A 20613-nucleotide genomic window follows, 5' to 3' on the forward strand; every position below is an offset into this window, starting at 1 on the left:
GTCGTCAGAGGGCAAGTGAGAGCAGACAGGTAGTTTCATCTGCTCAGAAAGAAAACATTGGACAGGCTTTGAGACGAACGGACACAGATTAGATTTCCTTGTTGATGCAGGTCTGCCTGAGGAAGAGAGAGCAGGATGGAAACATTTTTAGAATGAAAGTGAGACGGGAGAGAGGGTCTCACTCCGTCTTTCATTTGGTCCTAAAGACTCTAGCTATGCTGATTCAATTCTGCTAATCGGTTCTTTTGAACTGTCCATTTTAATGAACGGTTCCAAAGAAACAAATCAGTGATTCTTTTAATGCGTCACAGCGTAATTGCGTCATCACGCGCTCACTGACATCCGTATGCGTTCCAAGAAAGCCACATTGATGTTTATGTTTTTCTGTTAAGTTTAATTAATTACGGTGTTTATTGCAATTCACGGTCTCTCAGATCAGTTTCATCATGATTTCCCTCATAAAACATACTAAAATCCATTTGAACAGTTTAGGCTATTTTGCAGTTTCTAGGCTATTTAGGCTAATAACATTAAAACCAACTCTTATACACATTGATCAAAAGTTCACGCCTTTAAGTCACAAACAGTACGCTTCATTTTTAAACATGCAGGCGATTGTTAAAATTAATTACTTTTTGATCTTACTGTCACCTTTCAGTTTTCTTTACGAATTCAAAAATAGACGGTTCTCGGTTGAAGAACCGCTCGAGAGCTCGTCAGCCATTCAACTGATTCATTTAAAAGATCCGATTCGCAGGAATGGCTCTTTCACGAGTCGGGCATCGCATATAGGCTACCCTCCTCCACACCTCCCTCCCGTAGTGCTCCAGCTTTCCGACTCCTGAAGACACAGGGGCGCCTGTCATCCGTTAACCACCCGAGCATCTCTAGCATCCTAAGGCAGTTTCTAACCAGAACACTCATTTGACTCATCGTTTAAGTGCTATACAATACCAGAAGGCTTCTTTCCCGTCACATCGACTGATATTGTAAAACTTTAAATGCTCGTCTGAAAGCTTCTAACGGCGATTATAACTGCTAACTGAAGCTTATATGAAACATTTTTGTCTGACATCTCTCGGAGTCATCTCTCTTTTAAAAAAAGAAAATATCCGGTGATGTGAGACTTCCATGTCGGCGATGTTGTTTTCCATCTTAATCGATACCTGAGAACAGGGGTTAAGAGTTAAGAATTTGTAGCCTATTTGATGTGGATCGCCTGAAGATCATTAAAACAGATTAAACTTTTATCACATATGACACGGATTATTAAAGATGGGACGCTTATTTTGACTATCACAGTGGGATAAAGTGCAACGCATCATCACCGCACCTTCAGGATGTTCCGGCGAGGTAAGATCAACATTTAAGATTATATAATTGTATATTTGGTGCAGTTCAAGCAAAGGCATGAAGCTGAAAGTAGGTTACATTTCTATTCAACGTGCGCGTGACTGTTACACGCGTATCCGAGTTTATATATCTGAAACTCTTTATGAGGTTTTTAACCAGGTTAGTTTCAGGTTTGTATAGCTCTTTAAGCATTTGGCTTGTGCCCTGGTGAAATATTAATACACCGCACGTAATATTATTCTTAAAAATAGAAAAGCGATGCCGCACTGCAGCTGACAACTACTAGAGCTTATTTACTGCACGCGCTTAACTAGGACTAGCAAATAACACAGTTGGTGATCTTTTTTAAGACTAGAGAGGCGGTGCATGGCGACAGGCGCCCATGGGACCACTGTTTGTGAACTCTTATATGCTGCACGCACATCAATAAATTATAGATGCGTGAATTTTGCTGTCTGTGTCAGTATTTAATACGTGGCATGCAATGTGGACACAAAATTGAAATATATTACACTACTGTCTAGATATCAAAACAAGCACGGAATAATTCAAGAAACATCCAGGTCATGAAATTTGATGGATCAACATAAGTGTGCCCACAGAGAGGTGCTGTTTTACCTTTGTTGACATTTTTCCCCTCGAGCATTTAATCTTACTTATGTCTCCTTTCTCTTTCTTGTTGTTATTAGTTGTTGCTAATTATTTTGGATTATAATATTTGAGCAATTTACAATTTTCTTGACGAGCTCACACACACATACAGACTTCTGAAGCTGTCATTGTAAGAACTCATCAGAGACTAAATGGTTTTCATACTAAAACAATATTTACTATATATTACACCCAAATTTCACCCTCACTTGAACCTGTTGCGTTATTAGATCTAAAGCAAAAACAGTTTTGCTGTTTGTGATTGTGTGGACCAGTCCAAATGCCTTCACATGTTGGTTTTTGACGCGTTTTACTATATTTTAAAACCTGTACCTGTACACACACAGTTTTTTTTAGCTACATAAGTGAAGACCTCTCACAGATTTAATGGTTTTCATTTTAATATAATGATATTAACAAATTAAAATTTAATTAAATTAAATAAATGTATGCATCTAGCAGACGCTTTTATCCAAAGCGATTTACAGTACATTCAGGCTATCAATTTTTACTTATCATGTGTTCCCATTGAATCGAACCCCCAACCTTGCCTACCAATTGAACTACAGATACACTAACAATGACATTAACAATAAAACACAAACACTAACATTAACAATGCCCTAAACTTAGCCTCAAAGAAACTTGACATTAGTAAATGTAAACGAAAACATGATTTTGCTTGTTTTAAATATCAAACCACTTTATATGTCCTCACAAGTCAATTTTGACATATTTGTGTGCACAACCCCGACTTCTTACCCACACACATCAGTTTTATTTTAAATATTTTCCAGTATCAGCAAGAACTACTTTAATTTGCATATTTTGTCAGCGGGCTTTGGCGTCTGCCATTCTGCTGTTGTATACCTGCCTAAAAATAAAAAATAAAAAAGTTCTCCATCCAGTTATTTTTTCCTCTGAGGAGTGACAGCGGAATCATAACACTTGTACTAATGCTCAGCCTGCAGCTTCAAACCAGCCTGCTCTGGGAACCGCTTCCTCATTTTCTTCTCATTACAAAAGAATGTGTGGGTTTGAGCTGAGGCTAAAGATGGGATGGAGAAAGAGAGAGGGGGGATTTGTTTGTGTGCTTAAAGCATTCTGCATCAGCGGTGGCACTGAGCCCCTCCTCAATGCAAACACAATACAAACAATAAAATGATAAGGAGTTATGACTGTTTAATGCTGCCGCTCCTAGCAGATAGGGGTCTGTGCTTACAGCCCCAGGGTACAGAAAAAGGTGTTGAATGCATAATAATGGTGAGCAGCACAGATGTGTTTACAGGTGAGCTGTATGTCTATGTCTGATAGCGTGTGGTTTTACTGCTTACAGGGTTTTGACTGGTGGTGGCACATTATAGCTCAACAAAATTCCAATTAAACCTGCATTAAGTTGGTGTCTAAGTGGCTCATTTAATCTTAGATGCCATATGGGAATTTAGCATATTATATATTTTTATATTTATGCAACCGGCTGATACTTGTTAGCAGTTTGGACATTCCTTGGGAATGTAACCCATGACTGTGATGTATGAGATGCCAGACAGATGGATAGATAAATTCATAGACAGATAGTAATCCATTTAGACAAACAGACAGTTATGTAGGCAGTGAAATATGTACATATATGGTAGATAGGACAGGTAGTCATATATGTACATAGATATACAGATTGAAAGACAGGTGGATAGGTACATTACATTTACATTTATTCATTTAGCTGATGCTTTTATCCAAAGCAACTTATAATTGCTATATATGTCAGAGGTCACACGCCTCTGGAGCAACTAGGGGTTAAGTGTCTTGCTCAGGGACACATTGGTGTCTCACAGTGGATTCAAACCCAGGTCTCTCACACCAAAGGCATGTGTCTTATCCACTGTGCTAACACCACAATTGTAAGTCGCTTTGGATAAAAGCGTCAGCTAAATGAATAAATGTAATGTAGGTAGTCATATAATAGTTAGGAAGATAAATGTAAAGGGAAAGTTAACCCAATCCCAATTAACAATCCCTTTAAAGGGATTCAGGTCAGGTAGAGTTAGCACCTTTTGGTAATAACTGCACATTTTACAGTGTGCTCAAGGTACTCACAATGGCACAATGTATGAACATCACAGGTTTTTGTGACAGATGAACAAATTCATGTTTTCTTTCCCTAATGCTGCTTGGGAGTTCATCGAATCCCCACAGAACCATAAGATAGAGATGTTAAATGTAGACGCGATGATTCTGTGGGCCAAAAGGCTCCTGTTTTTTTGGCAGGTGAGACTGTGGATCTGAAGCAGCAGGAGGCCCACTAGCTGCTTGCCGTAATGAGCCTGTTTCTTTTTCTGCCCACTTCTGCGATACCCTCTCTTAACCCCAGATTGCTTCAGGTTCTCTACAATATGGCACCTTTTTTTCCATTATCCCTCTACCTGCGTGAGAGCCTCAGCCTCGGAGTAGAAGCAGCTGAGATTAAATAAAGGTTTGAAACACAAAAAAATCTATTGGCTGAAGCGCAGGCAGGAAACAGGAGGCTACTTACCATACAAAGTGCTACTGGCTGGGCAGTGAGCCGGTGCGACTCGTTGGCCCATTTTAATAGCTCGTTCAGTTGAAAGCTCGTTTAGTCAGAGATTTCACACACAGCCAGAAAGAAATAGAGCCACGTACACCCCCCACCTGTGGCCAAGAAAAAACTCTCATGCCCGCCAGATTGTGAACCTGCTCTTAATGATGATTCAGTGCAAGTGTGCAAGTCCTCGCTCAATAATTTCTGAGCATTTCTATGCAGTGTTGTAGTCGAGACCAGCTCATTCGAGTCCGAGTCCAGATCGAGTCCAGAGAGGGTCGAGTCCGAGTCAAGACCGAGTCCAGAAAGGGTCGAGTCCGAGTCAAGACCGAGTTCAGAAAGGGTCGAGTCCGAGTCAAGACCGAGTTCAGAAAGGGTCGAGTCCGAGTCAAGACCGAGTTCAGAAAGGGTCGAGTCCGAATCAAGACCGAGACCAGAGAGATTGGATCTTTGACAAGACCTAAAGAAATCTTCAAGAGTATGTAAAATGTTTGGTGGAAACAATAAAGGGTAAAAGGGCCACATAGTATGTGGTGTAAAGGTAATTTTATTAGTATTATGAATTGTAACTTGTCAATATTAAGTGCTCATTTTCACATAACATCGTTGTACCGTCATACACATCCATATAACCTTTCTAGTACACATAATATTACTGTACCACTATACCTGTAAATGTTCAACTGTAACAGCTTTTACATAACTTTTAACATTGAAGCTTAACTAATGACTGCTAATATCCTTACAATGTCTTGGATTATGTTCACTTTAGATGTTGTGAAGATTACAGATGGGCATAATTACTTTTCAAAAAAATAAGTGAGGAGACCATCCTGCTACCCAACCAAGCACGATGTGGTCTCATGATCAATCCACCCCAACTAAAAACACTCTACTGGTGCAGAGGAAGCGGGGACTGACAACAGTTACCATTTTATTACTTTCTGTAAAAGCAATGGATAATCTAATGCTAATTTCCCTGGATGGTGCGTTTTAATGCAGGGTAAAATACACACTAGTCCAAGTTTTTTTTTTTTTTGTTACGGAGGGCATACACACAAGAGCCGAGTGACTGTCCAGGAAAATTTCATGCAAAAGTGTGTATGTGCCAGGGGAAGAAAGCTGGATGAAATGCCACATTAGTTCAATGCATTCTGTCAGACATGTTTTTGGGGGGAGATGTTTAGTGTTGAGACAGTCAGTCTGTGTCTGTATTCATTATATAATTTAATTAAACGATATTTTTTGTGACCATTTTGTCCTACTTTGTAAAAATAACACAGTTGAGAGAAATAATGTAGCAACGTGGCTTTCTGGAAAGCGGGATCACTACAGGCGGATGGCAGGAGGGTAACTTAAGGCCGGTGACACACTGGCTGCGTGGCGTCTCTGCTGCGTGCTAGAAGCGTGGTGGCTGCTTCGCGTTTTCTGTGTCTTTACACATCAGAAGCGTGCCTGCACGCGGCGCTTGGCGCGCAGCGGCTGCTGTAGGTGACATATAGAGGGAGACCTCTCCTTTTTTTTTTTTTTTTACACACCTACTGATAGGACACCGTCAACAGTATTGACGGCACAATAGAGTATGTTTGACAGGTGCAATATTTGAAAATCGTTCATTATTAATTTATTTTTTTTAATTACATTTATATCTGAATTTATGCCAACCTATAGACTTTCAAATATCAAAATGTCATGAATTAATATGTATTTATGTACAAAATGATATATAAACATATTTTCCTAGTATATTTTGCCTGGAAACGCTTCCAACATGCACGCGTGTCGCGTGAAAAATAGGCGTCGGTTCTATTTCTAGCATGCACGGGTTTTCCGCGCGTCTCACGCAGGCAGTCTGCAAGATCTAACCTGTTAACATGGGAGCCGAATTAAAAACAGACACGCCACGCAGCTGAGACGCTTGAGCCACACATGCAGTGTGTCGCTGGCCTAACGTCTCACGTCAAAAGAAAATCACCAGATGTCTCAAACATACATCAATTTAAATAAACATTAACATACAGTAATAATCATGAAATATTTTGATTGGGACTCGAGTGGACTCGGACATAAGTCCGATTCCTAATATGTTCGAGTCCGAGTCAATACCGAGTCAAAATGCACACGAGTCCATGACAAGACCGAGACCATTAAAATACGGTCTCGAGACCGAGTCCAAGACCGAGTCCGAGTCTCGAGTACTCAACACTGTTTCTATGTATGTAGATGTCTATGGCCAGGGGCATACATGCTGCATGTGACCAACCGTTAGCATGTGCAAAGCACACTTTGTTCACTGTTCACTTAAATAGAGCTGTAAGTGACTGTTCAGGTTGGAAGTGATTAAGAGGCTCTAAATGATTGTTCAACAGGTCTTCTGTACAGCCAGTGACCTTCATATGTGTCTAATTGGATTGGAACGGGAGCCTTATGGAAATTCATCATAACTAAAGACATACATGTGTACTAATATAAATGGATTTGTTAGCATCAGCTATACATCTAGAACAGGTATGAAGCATAAATAATGTTTCGTATATTTTACCTATATGGTGTTTCGAAAAATGTATGTGAAAATTATAACACTTAAAGGGGTAGTTCACCTAAAAATAAAAATTTTACGAGTTTCTTTTGTGGAACGCAAATGTTGTATGTATTAAAAAAACAGTTAAAAAAAGAACATTGTAAAAAAATATTGTTTTTTGTGATCCACAGGAAAGACATGAGCGTGAGTAAAAATTATGCCAGATTATAAAATTATTCATAAACTATGTCTTTAATATGGTGGCTAACTAATGAAAACCCTAAATTTACCAGAGTAACCTGAATATTAGTTGTTTGCAACATATTGTCACAATTTCTAATTTTTCCACCGTTTAATGAACAATTTTCAACATTAATATTCTGTATATCTTTGAATTAATATATAATTAATTTTTGATTGTAAAATAAAAAAATATATAAAAAATATATTGTTTGAAAAAAATTATATATATATATATATATATATATATATATATATATATATATATATATATATATATATATATATATATATATTAGGGCCGGGACTTTAACGCGTTAATTGAGATTAATTAATTACACAAAAAATAACGAGTTAACTAGGATTAATTAAAAAAATTCGCAGCACATCTACGAGCCTCAAGTATCACCTCAACGCAAAACATATAGCAGCTAGCGTGGACTTTACACTTTATGTTGAACTATGTATTATTTTGTTGGTGCAACAGTTTATGTTGAACTCTTTATTGTTTTGGCCAAGGTTATTGAGAGTTGGACTTAGTATGTTATGGCCTCTGAAGCAACAGAGAGATGTTTTCTAATAGTCAGTGTTTCCAATGTTATATATATATATATATATATATATATATATATATATACCTATAAGCTTCCTGAATTTATGAAATGTACTATTTCTAAATTGTTTCTAAATATGCTATTGCTACACTTCATGGCAAAAATTGCACTGGTCTGCTAGACTTGGTTGAACAAAAATAAACAATATTTTGTTGCTTAAGCTTATGTATTCAGTCATTATTCAATGGTATACTATAAATCCATGTGAAAAAAAATTACTTCTCACTGTTCTCAGGTCAAATATTTATATGCGATTAAAATGCGATTAATTTCGATTAATTAATTACAAAGCCTCTAATTAATTAGATTAATTTTTTTAATCGAGTCCCAGCCCTAATAAATATATATATATATATATGTAGAGAGAGAGAGAGAGAGAGAGATACTACAATAAAAATATATATAGCTACTATTATTGCTATAAAAATATTATGCAAAATATAACTCTTGCACTACTATTATTACTGTAATAAATCAGTACAAAATCACAAAATTGTATTTAAGAAAAATAATAATTAGAGATTGGGGGCACAAAAAACTTGGACATCCATAATAAAACTTTGCACATATATCAGTCGAATGAAATCAAGAGAATTGCCTTGAGAATCAAACTAACCCATATTGCAACTTCATTTTCATTACATTTTCATTAAAATATAGAGTGCAGACACAGTTTGTGTAAAACAGGCTTAACTGCATAAGTATATGGGTAAATGCACTTTATTTCTAACATTATTCACTGAGTCATAGAAATGTTGTTCAGAAAAGGGCAAAGCCATGAACCCATTTGTATATGTGTCACATCTTCTTAAAAATGTTTTTATTCATCGCCGTTCACCTCATTGCTGGATAATCACCACAGTATGCTCATATTTAGTATTTCTAGAATCATAAAAATAGATCCCGGCCGAGACTGACCCCTTTACTGTGTCATACAGATGATTAACCCAAACTCTCAGCAAACATTTGGCCCTCTTTTTCTCTTTGGAGTGTTAATTAAATCTGAAGGGTAGGAAGGCGCGGTCATTAGCTGATGATAATTAGGAGTCAACGAGAGAAAAAACAAACAATAATCTTTCGGCAGAGGTCTGCCGTGTCACCGCCTATTGAGAGATTAATGATGTATTAACGGGAGAAGAGGAGAACCGCACGGCGAAAGGTCATCTGTGACGTGAGCTCCCTTTGGAAATGGCGAGGCATGATGCTGGGTTCTGTTTGTGCTTGTCAGCTAGCCGTCTCCCTGTTTGTACAGTGGAGAAGAGTACTTCCTGCATAAGATTTCCATTTTATTAACTTGGAGTCGAGTGAGCTGAGGGTGAAGGTAGAAAATGATCCGGCTCTTTGTCAAATGCCTACAACTTTACTTGACATAAAAGACGTAAAGGTCAAAACAAGGAGGTCTGTAAAAGCTGGAGAAAGCGGTCCATTAGTATTCCCATTCACCTTAGGCAGCTGTTTAGCCAGTGCAGGACCCCTGGATGAGATCCCTAATAACCAAAAATCTACAATATATGAAACATTTGTGATTTTATATGTTCAGGGCTCAACAAGTAAGAATTGATCTTCCAGTTTACCAGCCAAACTCTGACTCCTTGGTTGGCATAGTGTTTTTTTCCACTAAGGGACTACAAAGGTCTTGAGTTTATCTCTCTAAAGAATATCGCTGTTTTTATTAGACCGAGTGCAACTGCAGCTGTAAACGCAGAACTGTATGTCAGTTGATCTATGATAATGCATTTTATTTGGACCATTTAGGGCTGTAGAGCAATATTTCAGGGACAAAGATATTCATTGAAACAAATCTTTAATGAAATTGAAATCTAAAACTTGCCTGGAAATAAAGTACTGTTTTTTCCGAAATATAAGTCACATTTTTAATCATCTGAAACGTGCAACAATTTATATTCCAAAGCATTTATATAATGCAATTATGTCAAGCAAGCAAAACACATATATTTTTGGTGAATGAGAGAGGTGTGTGAGCCCAGGTTTATGTGTATAGCACATTTCCCGCACGTCACAAGTTTTAGTTACACTATAAATGAGTTTGTTTAGGCTTGGCGTCTAAAATAAATGTTGTTTATTAAGAATGCCACGATAATTTATGTTCGTTTTATACTTAACATTTTTCATTCTGGTTCTGTTCTGAATGCCATTAAATTTAGAGCATTTGTTGTGGAGTGAGGGGAACTAAAATCCATATTTATAGCATTTGGAGATTTTATGGTATATTCCATTACTTCTGAATAAAAATACAACAAAAGAATGATTAAAACTAATATACTAATATTTTGTAAAGCCAAAAACATAAAAATGAAAGCTAATTCAAAATATTAATAAATACTATTATAATATAAAATATTAGAGTAATACTAAAATAACTCTGAAATGGTCTAGGAATGTCTCTGCATACTTCACATTATAATAGTTGCAAACGTACATAATGAACATCCCTGCACTATTTTGCCTGATCTGAAGTCTTCCCAGTTGATTTAATGACGGTGAGTTAAAATGCAGAATGTGCTCATTTGAACTGCACCATCTGAAGTGAATACTTTGTCCATGAGGTTCTTAAATGATTTACTGCATTCAGAAAAGATGAGAGCTTCGCCTTGATCCCGACAGTTTAAAAACTGAGCGCTCATTATCACAGTGTGTTAAAAGACAGAACAAGGAACGTCGGGTCTGGCGCATGTATTTTACCCCTCTTTTCCTCCCAGATGTTTGTATCTCAACTGAAGGCAGGAGGAAATACACACCTTGAACATCAAGAGCGTTTGACAGGAGCCATCCAGATCGGTGATTCGACATGGCAGCCTTCACTTTCCTTGAGACATGACGTAAAGACGTGTTCAAACACATCTCGGACTCCACAGAAAATGAGCTCGTGGAAATAATGTGAGAGGACGTTCTTCATGCCAAATCGGCGGCTAACATGTCAGCGGTCGCTTTGAGTGTTGGCCACGTTTTATTTTGGGAGACAAGACGAGGAAAGGACTGTCCATTTCTGTGGCATCTTTTCCTCTCTTCCCTCTATCTCTCTTGTCTTGTCTGACTTTTCCTGATGCGGCCTGACACCGAGCTAACAGAGATGGCTAAGCACGGCAAAGCACGCAGAGTTCATAGAACTGCCTGCTCATTTTCAACCTGTATTTTAGGGCACGTGTTACCTTCCTGCCTTAGGCCGGGCAGCCTGTCAGATAGTGTTCCGGGTGCTTTTCCCCAGTGGAGCCTTAGGCAGGCGCTAGTGCTGGTGCTCAGCCGGAGGATCTGACCTGACAGCACAATGATGATGATGATGATGATGATGATACTTCTTAACCTACACACAAACACATATAGCGCATTATGGTTGTTTACCTACACTGAAAAACAATGAGGGTAGGACTGACTTTGAAACAGTTTTTATTTAGAAACTGCTAGTATATTTCACAAATGATTACAAAATAACAGCACTGAATTAAACGTGACAATTTGAAGCTGAAAAAAGAAAAAGAAAACATTATAAAACACCTGTAATCAACCATCATCGGTTACGAATTATAAATTAATATGGTTCTTCTATGGCCTCACTGCAAAAACAACTTTTTGAAAAAAATATTTTTAAGAGGGAAGGAAGTATTAAATTGATTAAAAATGACAGTAAAGATGTTTTTAATATTATAAAAGATTGCTATTTTTAAATAAATGCTATTAAATTTAAGTTAAAATTTTTCAAACATTCTCATGGTTTTCTACAAAAATATTAAGCAACACAACTGTTTTCTTAATTGAAAACAATTTCTCAATTAGAATGATTTCTGAAGGATCGTGTTACACTGACGACTGGAGTAATGATGCTGAAAATTCAGCTTCGCCATCACAGGAATAAATTACTTTTTCAGATATTTTAAAATAGAAAATCGTTATTTCAAATTATTATAATATTTCACAATATTACTGTTTTTCTGTATCTTTCAAAAATAGAAAACATTTTTAATTGCTAGCATACTCTTTTAACTTTGATATTGGGACTGTCTGACAGCCTGCATTATATTTTTAGGAGCCAGACAAACATTTTACGTCTTTACGCATTTGGGACTTGATATGAAGGATGCCAGATAGCATTTTTACCTCCTGCGTTTAGATGTATGTAACAGTGCCTTTATATAAAAAGTGCATTTTAAGATACAGTTCATACATGTGTACCATTTTTAAACTTGCCTTTAAAAGAATCCTTAAAATGATTTGCTGTTGTATCACAGCTTTGAAAACTCTTCTTCACTTTCCAGTTGAAAACAGTGAAAACAACCTTGTTTATACTTTTAGCTTGGAGTTATCATTTTGTGTGAAATTTCATGCTGTTTTATGTTTTCTTCCCTGTTGAGTTAGTCTGTCAAAGAGAGTCTCACAGACTAAAACCTCTGCAGAGAAGGAAGGCAGGAGGAATGTAAGTGTTGTTAGGTAAACAGGTATCAGCCATTTCAGGTTTTGCTCTGTTGATTTGGAGAGCATCCTTTGTAGACGAATGCAAGCCAGGACAGACAGAGAAGGAGGGAAGAGAAAGAAAGGAAGCAATAAATTCTATCACACCAATTGGAGCAGCTCAAAGCAAATAATACCCAAGCACAATGTTTACTCTTGTAACAATATTCTTCTTATATTAAAGGTATTGTACATTAAAAAATCACAATTCTGTTATCACTGAAATTTAAATCATTGTTCACTTAAAATCTTAGTGTCATTTCAAATGTGGTACAATGCATCTTGACATGCCAACTTGTTTGCACATGCAACATTTTCCTCTAAAAAAAAAAAAAAAAAAAAAGCTATTGTATAAATTCAAAAGAATTGAGCCACTTGAAACATATGAGTCACTTCTTTAAGCAGAATTATTTTATATACTATTATTGTTTCTATTGATATAATTTTAATTATAAATTTAATTTAAAGTATAATAATTATAATTTTAATTAACTTCTTTCAGTTACAATTTTTTTTGTAATTTTATATATAAATTATATATTTATATATAAAAGGTTTTTTAATAGTTTTAGTTAATTCTAATAACATAATACTACTATATATATATATATATATATATTTGAAATAAGAAATACATGCACACTGAGAAATATACTGTTGAAACTGTGAGATATAAAGTCACAGTGAGTTGTAAGTTCCGAATTGTAAAATATAAAGTCACAGTTGGGAGATATAAAATCAGAAATACATGAAACAGAGTCATAATTGTAAGATATACAATCCCCCCTTTGTTTTACTCCAAGGCAGAAACTGGCTTCCATTTTGGTTTCAATAGGTTTGAAGTAAATTTGACAAATCTTTTCAGTAATTATTATTATTATTATTATTATTATTATTATTATTATTTAATCTCAGAAAGTTTGAACAAGGTGAGATTTAGGCTTTGATCCTGATGTGTTGTACACATTCTCTTAGGAAATGCAAATACCAGTAACAAATATTGAATATTATATATAGACTCAAACAGGTTACTGTGTTTGCAGCCAACTGATATGATCATTGTACTAGTGAGCACATTTTGTGAGCACTGCTGCGTTGCCAGAGAGGCTGGTGGAAATTGCTACTGCAACACCTAGATTAGTCCATCTAAAGGAGTTCTCACTAACAGATAGAGTCTACAGGAGCTGATTTTTATAAATGGGACACAGAGATAAAGCGAGAGTGGAGAGCAGTGCCTTCCCTGTAGATAAAGATGTGAAGCTTTGTCTTAGATAGCAAGAACAATGAGGTGGTTGGATGTGTACATTTACACAAGTGTGTGTGCGTGACTTACTGCATGTCACTGCGATACCACTCCTTAGGGGAAAGTGAGGCAGAGACTGCTGGGAAGGCCTTGGGGACAGCTGGTGCAAATGTCAAACTAGAAACATGCAATTCTGAACTAGATGGATGTAACATCAACAGCAACAGCAGTGATCTCCAGAAAGAGAGAGGTTGTAGACGTGCAACAATGCTTAGTAAAATAGAGACTATAGTGGTAGGGGAATTAAATCATTTGATTGAATTGGTTTCCTTGAATCAGTTCAGTCAGTGAATCATTCTGTAGAATAAAATAATTAGAATATTGTGGAAAAAGTACACTCAATATATTCTATATAGTATATATATGAATGTAATACAAGCATACTACATTAACCATGTTGTCATTGTCATATGAATTACCAAAATCAGTGGCATTACCTCACTGCCATTTACAACTCCTCTCCCTTGGCTTCATGGGATAGTAAAGTGTCCATCGCATGCACATTTCAGCATCTCTTTGGAAGGAATGAGTCATCCGTGTCCTTTTTTTTGAATGTGAACATACAACCTTTTTCAAATGCTGTTTTTCACTCTTTTCGAATAGAGTAAGTAGGGAAGCATGCAATTTCAGAAGCAGGGACGCTCTTTGTTACTGAATCACTAAATCATCCACTCAGTTCATTCAGTAGGTCAGCCAATAAAAAGCAGCTTCACGTTCCACACTAAAATGGTTCTTGTTCAGAAGTGCATCACACTTCTTGTTTTTGCTCAATTTTGTGGGCGGTATTCAATCATTTATATAGGTATCTGGATGATTTTGGGCCAGAAACAAAATCCTTTTAATTTGTTGGTTACACACACCAACCAACAGAAAAATGTAATTGGTTTAAAAGTGGCTTCAGCTGTTTACTGAGTTGTTTTAGAAAAAAAAGAAAGAAAAAAAAACATAAGTGTGGCGTAAACAGCTAAAAATGTACAAATGAGATTGTACAAATTCATATAAATTAGCCACAAATTTGCTAAGATTTAAAATTTCCATGAAAATAGTGAGGAAAAACCGAAACGGGGTCATTTTCCAAACCGAGACATATGGAAAGAGGCTGAGAGAGAGGGATTGTTCAGTAGATTGCTGCTTTTTCCTTACTCCTCTGAGACCTGGGGATTCAGTCGAGTCTGGTCCCTGCAGATGCTAGAAAGAGAAAAATGACTGTTAACTAAAGTCAGACATGTCTACATAGATTCAGGTTGTACTGTAGGAGTGTACCAGTGTGTGTCTGGAGGAGAAAGAGAACAGGGCTGAGCTTATAAAACTGAGCCATGTTTAAAGCCTAGAAGTTAATGTAGCTCACATTGTTTTAGCTGGTGTGGTTTCAGCTTGTTGAAAACCTCTATAAAACCCATCAAACTAGCCAATCATGGTTACCTGCCTTGCTATGCACCTTATTTTTCTCTTAAGAGCATTTGTGGCCATCTACAAATTTAAGGCTTCCAGTGTCATCCGCTTCCAGCTATTTTTAGCTATACAAAACAGCGTGTTTTGCAGCTTAATGTTTCAAACTGATGTGTCTTACCATATTATTTAAATGTATAAATTATGAACACACTGGTTTGTAGTGCTTTACTGTTTTACCATTTACCGCACTTTGTTATTCTTCTCAATATTTCCCTAGCGGCTAATTAATGTAAAGTCTTGAACGTTGACAGAAAATGGATTACTACCGCGTTGAAAAATAAGGTGGATAAGCTTTTCAGACTGGTCTGTTTGTTGGTTTTAGATGGATTTTGGACATTTTACAGCTGCTCAGGCATGGAGACCGCCTGAAGACCAGATAAATATCATTTTAACCAGGCTAGGAGTCTAGTTAGACCATTATAAATCAGCTACGGCTATCAAACCACCATCCTGCAGGCTAGTTTAAACAGGGTTTCACTCTTTTCCCATCTTTCCCTCTCTCTACTCTTCTTTAAAGTTTCAAAACGACCAGAAACACCAGTAAGACAGCCATGTTATACTAACCGGCGCTAACTGCTTGACATTACAGAATGACCCTTTATGAAAATTAATCATGGTTCTACTACAAATAAAACCCCAAAACATCATTATTACAGTTAGACCATGGTCACCACAAATTAACCATGGTTTTGCTATAGTTTAACCATTTTATTTGTAGTAAAACTGTGGTTATACAAATGGTAATCAATATGCCAAAATTAAATGGTTACTACACTTTTACTATAATAAAATCATGGTTTATTTTCATAAAAGGAGGCAACGAAACCACATGTAGGGCACAGATTATTCCCAATTTAATCATGAAATAACTAAATATGCTAGCAGCGCTAACAGGTGCTAACTGCTTGACATTACAAAATGAGGCAACAAAACCACAGTTAGGGCACAGATTGTTGTCAAACTGAGATTTTGAGACTTTATTCCCAATGTAATCATGAAAGAACTTGCAAATTGTCACTAGCTAGTGAAAGAAGCATCACAGAAGCAAATAGAAGTTCCCTCAGGCCATATATAGGCCTTCATGTGTATTAACACTTTAGCTGTACCTTGTTTTTTTATTTTTAATAAAAGTAACTCTGATGTGCACAGAAGCACAATAAGACCTTATTAAGCTCTCTATGGATAAAATAAACCTTTAATTATTTAGTAATCAAATTTATGAGAGAAAAAAAAACTATCAGCAGAGTACAGGACTTGTGTTGCCTGCGCCGCTGTGGAAATGAGAGATAGTTAAGGGGACTCAGGAGACCATGTGTCCTTTCGAACACTCTCTGACCTTGGCTATCGATTCCCGTGGCTTTGCCTGCCCTTCCTTAGCTGTCAGCGTAACTTTATAGCCCTTTAATGACCACTCCACCATCATCACCATGGCTGACATACCAAACACAAAATATGGGATTGAGCATGTTTCAAACAATATTCATACAGAAGGTGAGACATTGGTGTTTGCAGTGGAAGCAAGTTCACTGCTCAGTATTTCATTGCTCAGGGTTTGAAGTGCTATATAAACAGAGTGGTTGCGGACAAGCATTAAACAACACCGCTTTTCATTGATTTTGCGCTTTTGTAGTATCTAAATTCCATTACTGACATTAGTGTGCTGCTTTGTTATTAATGCATTGGGTGTTTTATTCAGTGTTTTTTAATGAGGCCTTGTTTATTGATTGAGACATTTGTGCTATCGATCAGGTTTGACTTGTTTGTAGTACTTTACACTGCGAACTCCAGCTTTCTTCACTTTCCTGGGTTTTTGTCATAGTCTTGTCCACAGCCTCTGTGTCTCTCACCCGCTTTTTCTCTCTCACTCTCTCTGTTCCAGCTGAATTATTAAAGCATGTTTTGATTGCCAGAATGATTGGCTAAAACATTCAACAGCTAAATCTTCATTCTTTCCTCTTCCTCTTTTCACAACTCTCCCTTTCTCTGCATCCATCTGCTATAAATTTCTTCAAAGTGTGTTTAAAAACAACATGAAAATTGCATTGACTCAGTTTGCCTTCCAGATAAATATCCATGGTCTTACATGGCATGTATGATGACATATCAAACTCGACAAGAATATGTCATAGTCACATAAATAATAATAATAATAATAATTAAAATAAATTAGTAATTTGAATCATTTTCGATCAAGACATCATTTTTACTTTAAATAAATAAACACATTTTCCTACAAAATTCTCTATAATGTGAATTTGTTTTTATTACTAGATTGCAAAATTTATAATTCTCTTATTAAAATTGTATTCATAATTTTAGTAGTATTTGTTGTACTACCTTTATTTTTAAAAACCTACCTTTTATTAATTAAAAATGCTATAAATGGATAACTATGTGACTAATTTACACTAAATTATTATAAATTAATGAATAAATTAAAGTAATATTTTAATATTCCAAATTTTCTAGGAAAGATGTGTGCTGTATTACACTAATGAGAATCATCATTGAAAAAATTAACAAAAATTAAAATGACTAAAAACTGTGACCAATTATCATAGAAATAATCTCACAATACAATAAGTCTAAATAGTCCTAAAAATACATTCATTTTTCTCTATTTATGCAAAAAAAAAAAAAAAAAAAGCTGAAAATAACAAAAATATCTTTTCCTTGATTTTGAGGTGAGCTATGGCTAAGACAGGTTTCTTAAGTGTGCATGATACTTTATTAATAGGCTTTCATAATCTTTTCTGAGGATTTAAATGTAACCATATATCAGAAAAGCAATCTTTTCAGAGGACTAAACTGATGTAAGTCAAGCTTGGAAACTAAGAGCAATGATGAAAGCCCCTACCGAAGCTTTCAGTGAGTCTGTTACTCCATAGATTCAGTTTTACAAGACTAAAGATAGATCTTCCATGGAAATACTCCCACGTGTCTGTAACTCCAGCACGGTGTGTGTATTTAAACATCATAAAGCAATACACCGTTGGCGTCAGAGCCATTGCTTACATAATGGACCGCATTAACTCTACATCTGCCTCTGGAGCCGTGAGGCTGCACAGGGTTTACATGCTCAGCTATGCTCGTCTGGAGCTCTATTGTTGAGCTGAACATGAGTTCAAATAGTTTGTTTCTGTAAAGGAGTTTGTATGTTTTCCTGAACTCATTCTAAGCTTGGTTATGTTTGTAACAGCATAATAATAAAACACTATATGTATATATTTCTGCACTATGCATATCATGCGCATGGGAATTTTCTGTATGACACAGACAATGACCTACATTTGCTAAAATGTGCAGTTTGCAGCAGATACTTGATCCCACAATGCAGCTGACTCCACTTGACCTTCCATTTACAGTCTGACAAATACTGGAAACTAGAAGCATATCAACCGTGATTTTTGTATTTCAGAGATGATAACTTCTGAATTGTTCATGCGATGTAGTGAGGTAATGTGAAGATGTGTGTTACATGTGCATCTTTGCATATTTCATATTATCTTGCAATATTAAGTAAATAAGGTAGTGAGCTATATGGTGGATAACAAGTCTCATTAAAATCAGCAAGAAAAACATGAATTATAATTTTAGTAATATGAACAAAAATAACTTTTACATTATTTCCATGACAGTTAATCACATCTAGTTTATAATCACATCCAGTCATAGCCTATAAACATTATAAAGAATATATTATTATACTTATTATTAATATTAATTGAACAGTAATTAAAACGTAAAGTGCATTTTTAAGGCATTAAGTACACATCATTGTAATTTTAATATTAATGTAATCAAAAATGTTATAAGTGTTATATTAATAATTGTTATATTAATACAAATATAATAATAACTGCAATCAGAGAGGATGATTTTGAATGAGATTTTTATTTTGCATACTATTAATTCCATAAATAAAAATAAAAAATGTTACTTTATTTAGTTTTTACATTTTATTATTATTATTATTATTATTATTATTTTATAATGGTGTCATATGGTGGATAACAGCTAGAAAATGTGATTTTTTTTTTTTTTGTGTGTGTGAGATTCACCCAGTGTTCTACATCTAACAGCTATTGTATTCATTAAAACAATAAACCAGAACTAATGACTGATGACCTTTCGTTTTGTTAATTCAAGGTCAACAACGAGAGGGAGTGAAACAGAGAGAAAAGGGGAGAATAGAATGAAAGAAAGAAAGATCAGCAGAGAGAGCACATCGCCTATTCTTTTTCAAGTGAAGGAGTTGGTTTTTGGCACGTTTATATGAGCGATATAAAGAGAGCGTGGAAACAGATTTTGAATAGGTCAGTAAGCGTAAAGCATGAGATTCTCCTAAGAACAGATCAAACAGCCTGCATTGGACTGTGTCAGTGCAGGGACAGCTGTGTGCTGACAGTAGATTTACGTGCTATATACTTACTGACCACAGGGATTTCTTCCAGTAATCTGTGATGTGTGTGTGTGTGTGTGTGTGTGTGTGTGTAGCTTAGTACTGTTTTGTGTGTTCAAAGAGGTCAATCATCTTACGAACGCATCATGACTAAGCTGCTGGTATTAAAGTCTTGAACTCGCTAAACGCAAGAAAAAAAACAGAAAGCACCAAGCGATCCTTTAAAAAGACTGTGATCTCCGCTCAGATCATGACTGATGTAAAATATTATTTCCTTGATGGAGTCAACGTGCAGATCTTTCCTTTACAAGTTCCTCCTCCGTCTCTAATTCTGGCTCTGCACAACGTTCTGTAGCATCTTGGCAGTAATAATTATTATTAAATCCAATCGATCAGCCAGTGACGCATATCTTTCTGCCGGTGGGAGGAATGACTATGGCTAGCAAAAAAAATATTGGCCTAGAGACAATTGTACTAAATAGAGATTTAACAGAACGTTTTATAAGAAATGAAAGGAGGTTTTCTATATTTGAATCCTTTTATGTGTTTTAAGGCCTTTTGAAAATGACTCAGCCTTCTGAATTGTAATTATGATGTGAATTTATTTCAAGATTTCAGAAGCGTGCGCTTCCTCCGTGTTTGTTTATACTCTGTGTTCCCTTATAATTGGTTTATCGCAGGATTGGGAGCGACTATAAAACATTATTGTTTTAAGGAGACCGTTTTGAGAGATTAGTGCCGCCAGCCCTCATTTAACCATTTAACCCTCCACTCCATCCTTCTCATAAGATTGAGACATATCTATAGTTTTAATCCTACACTGAAAACCAGCCAAATGAGATGAAACACAAATGATTCACATTTCTATGAACTGAATTATTGACCAGAACAAGTGAAAAATAAAGCTTCTGGCACAATAAGAGAACTTTTTAAGTTCCATTTCTAGTGATATATGGACTTATGTTATTGAGCCAATCTTAAAGTATTGGTCCATTATGTTTTGCAGATTCCAAATCAGTTCCAAATCTATTACAATTTTCAAAATGTTTTAGT

The 20613-nt window shown here is 35.9% G+C and overlaps 1 protein-coding gene across 1 annotated transcript in view; it reads left to right on the forward strand.

The window, feature by feature from the left end:
- The first annotated feature begins 817 nt into the window (after nt 1-817).
- LOC127966502 (reticulon-4 receptor-like 1) overlaps nt 818-20613 on the forward strand; it is a 100657-nt gene continuing 80861 nt past the window's right edge. The window contains exon 1 of the mRNA XM_052567523.1: nt 818-1353. Coding sequence (XP_052423483.1) covers nt 1341-1353 — 13 coding nt within the window. The 5' untranslated portion in view covers nt 818-1340. The remainder of the gene's footprint in view (nt 1354-20613) is intronic.

This window comes from Carassius gibelio, chromosome B10 (genome assembly GCF_023724105.1).
Source record: "Carassius gibelio isolate Cgi1373 ecotype wild population from Czech Republic chromosome B10, carGib1.2-hapl.c, whole genome shotgun sequence".
Taxonomy (NCBI): domain Eukaryota; kingdom Metazoa; phylum Chordata; class Actinopteri; order Cypriniformes; family Cyprinidae; genus Carassius; species Carassius gibelio.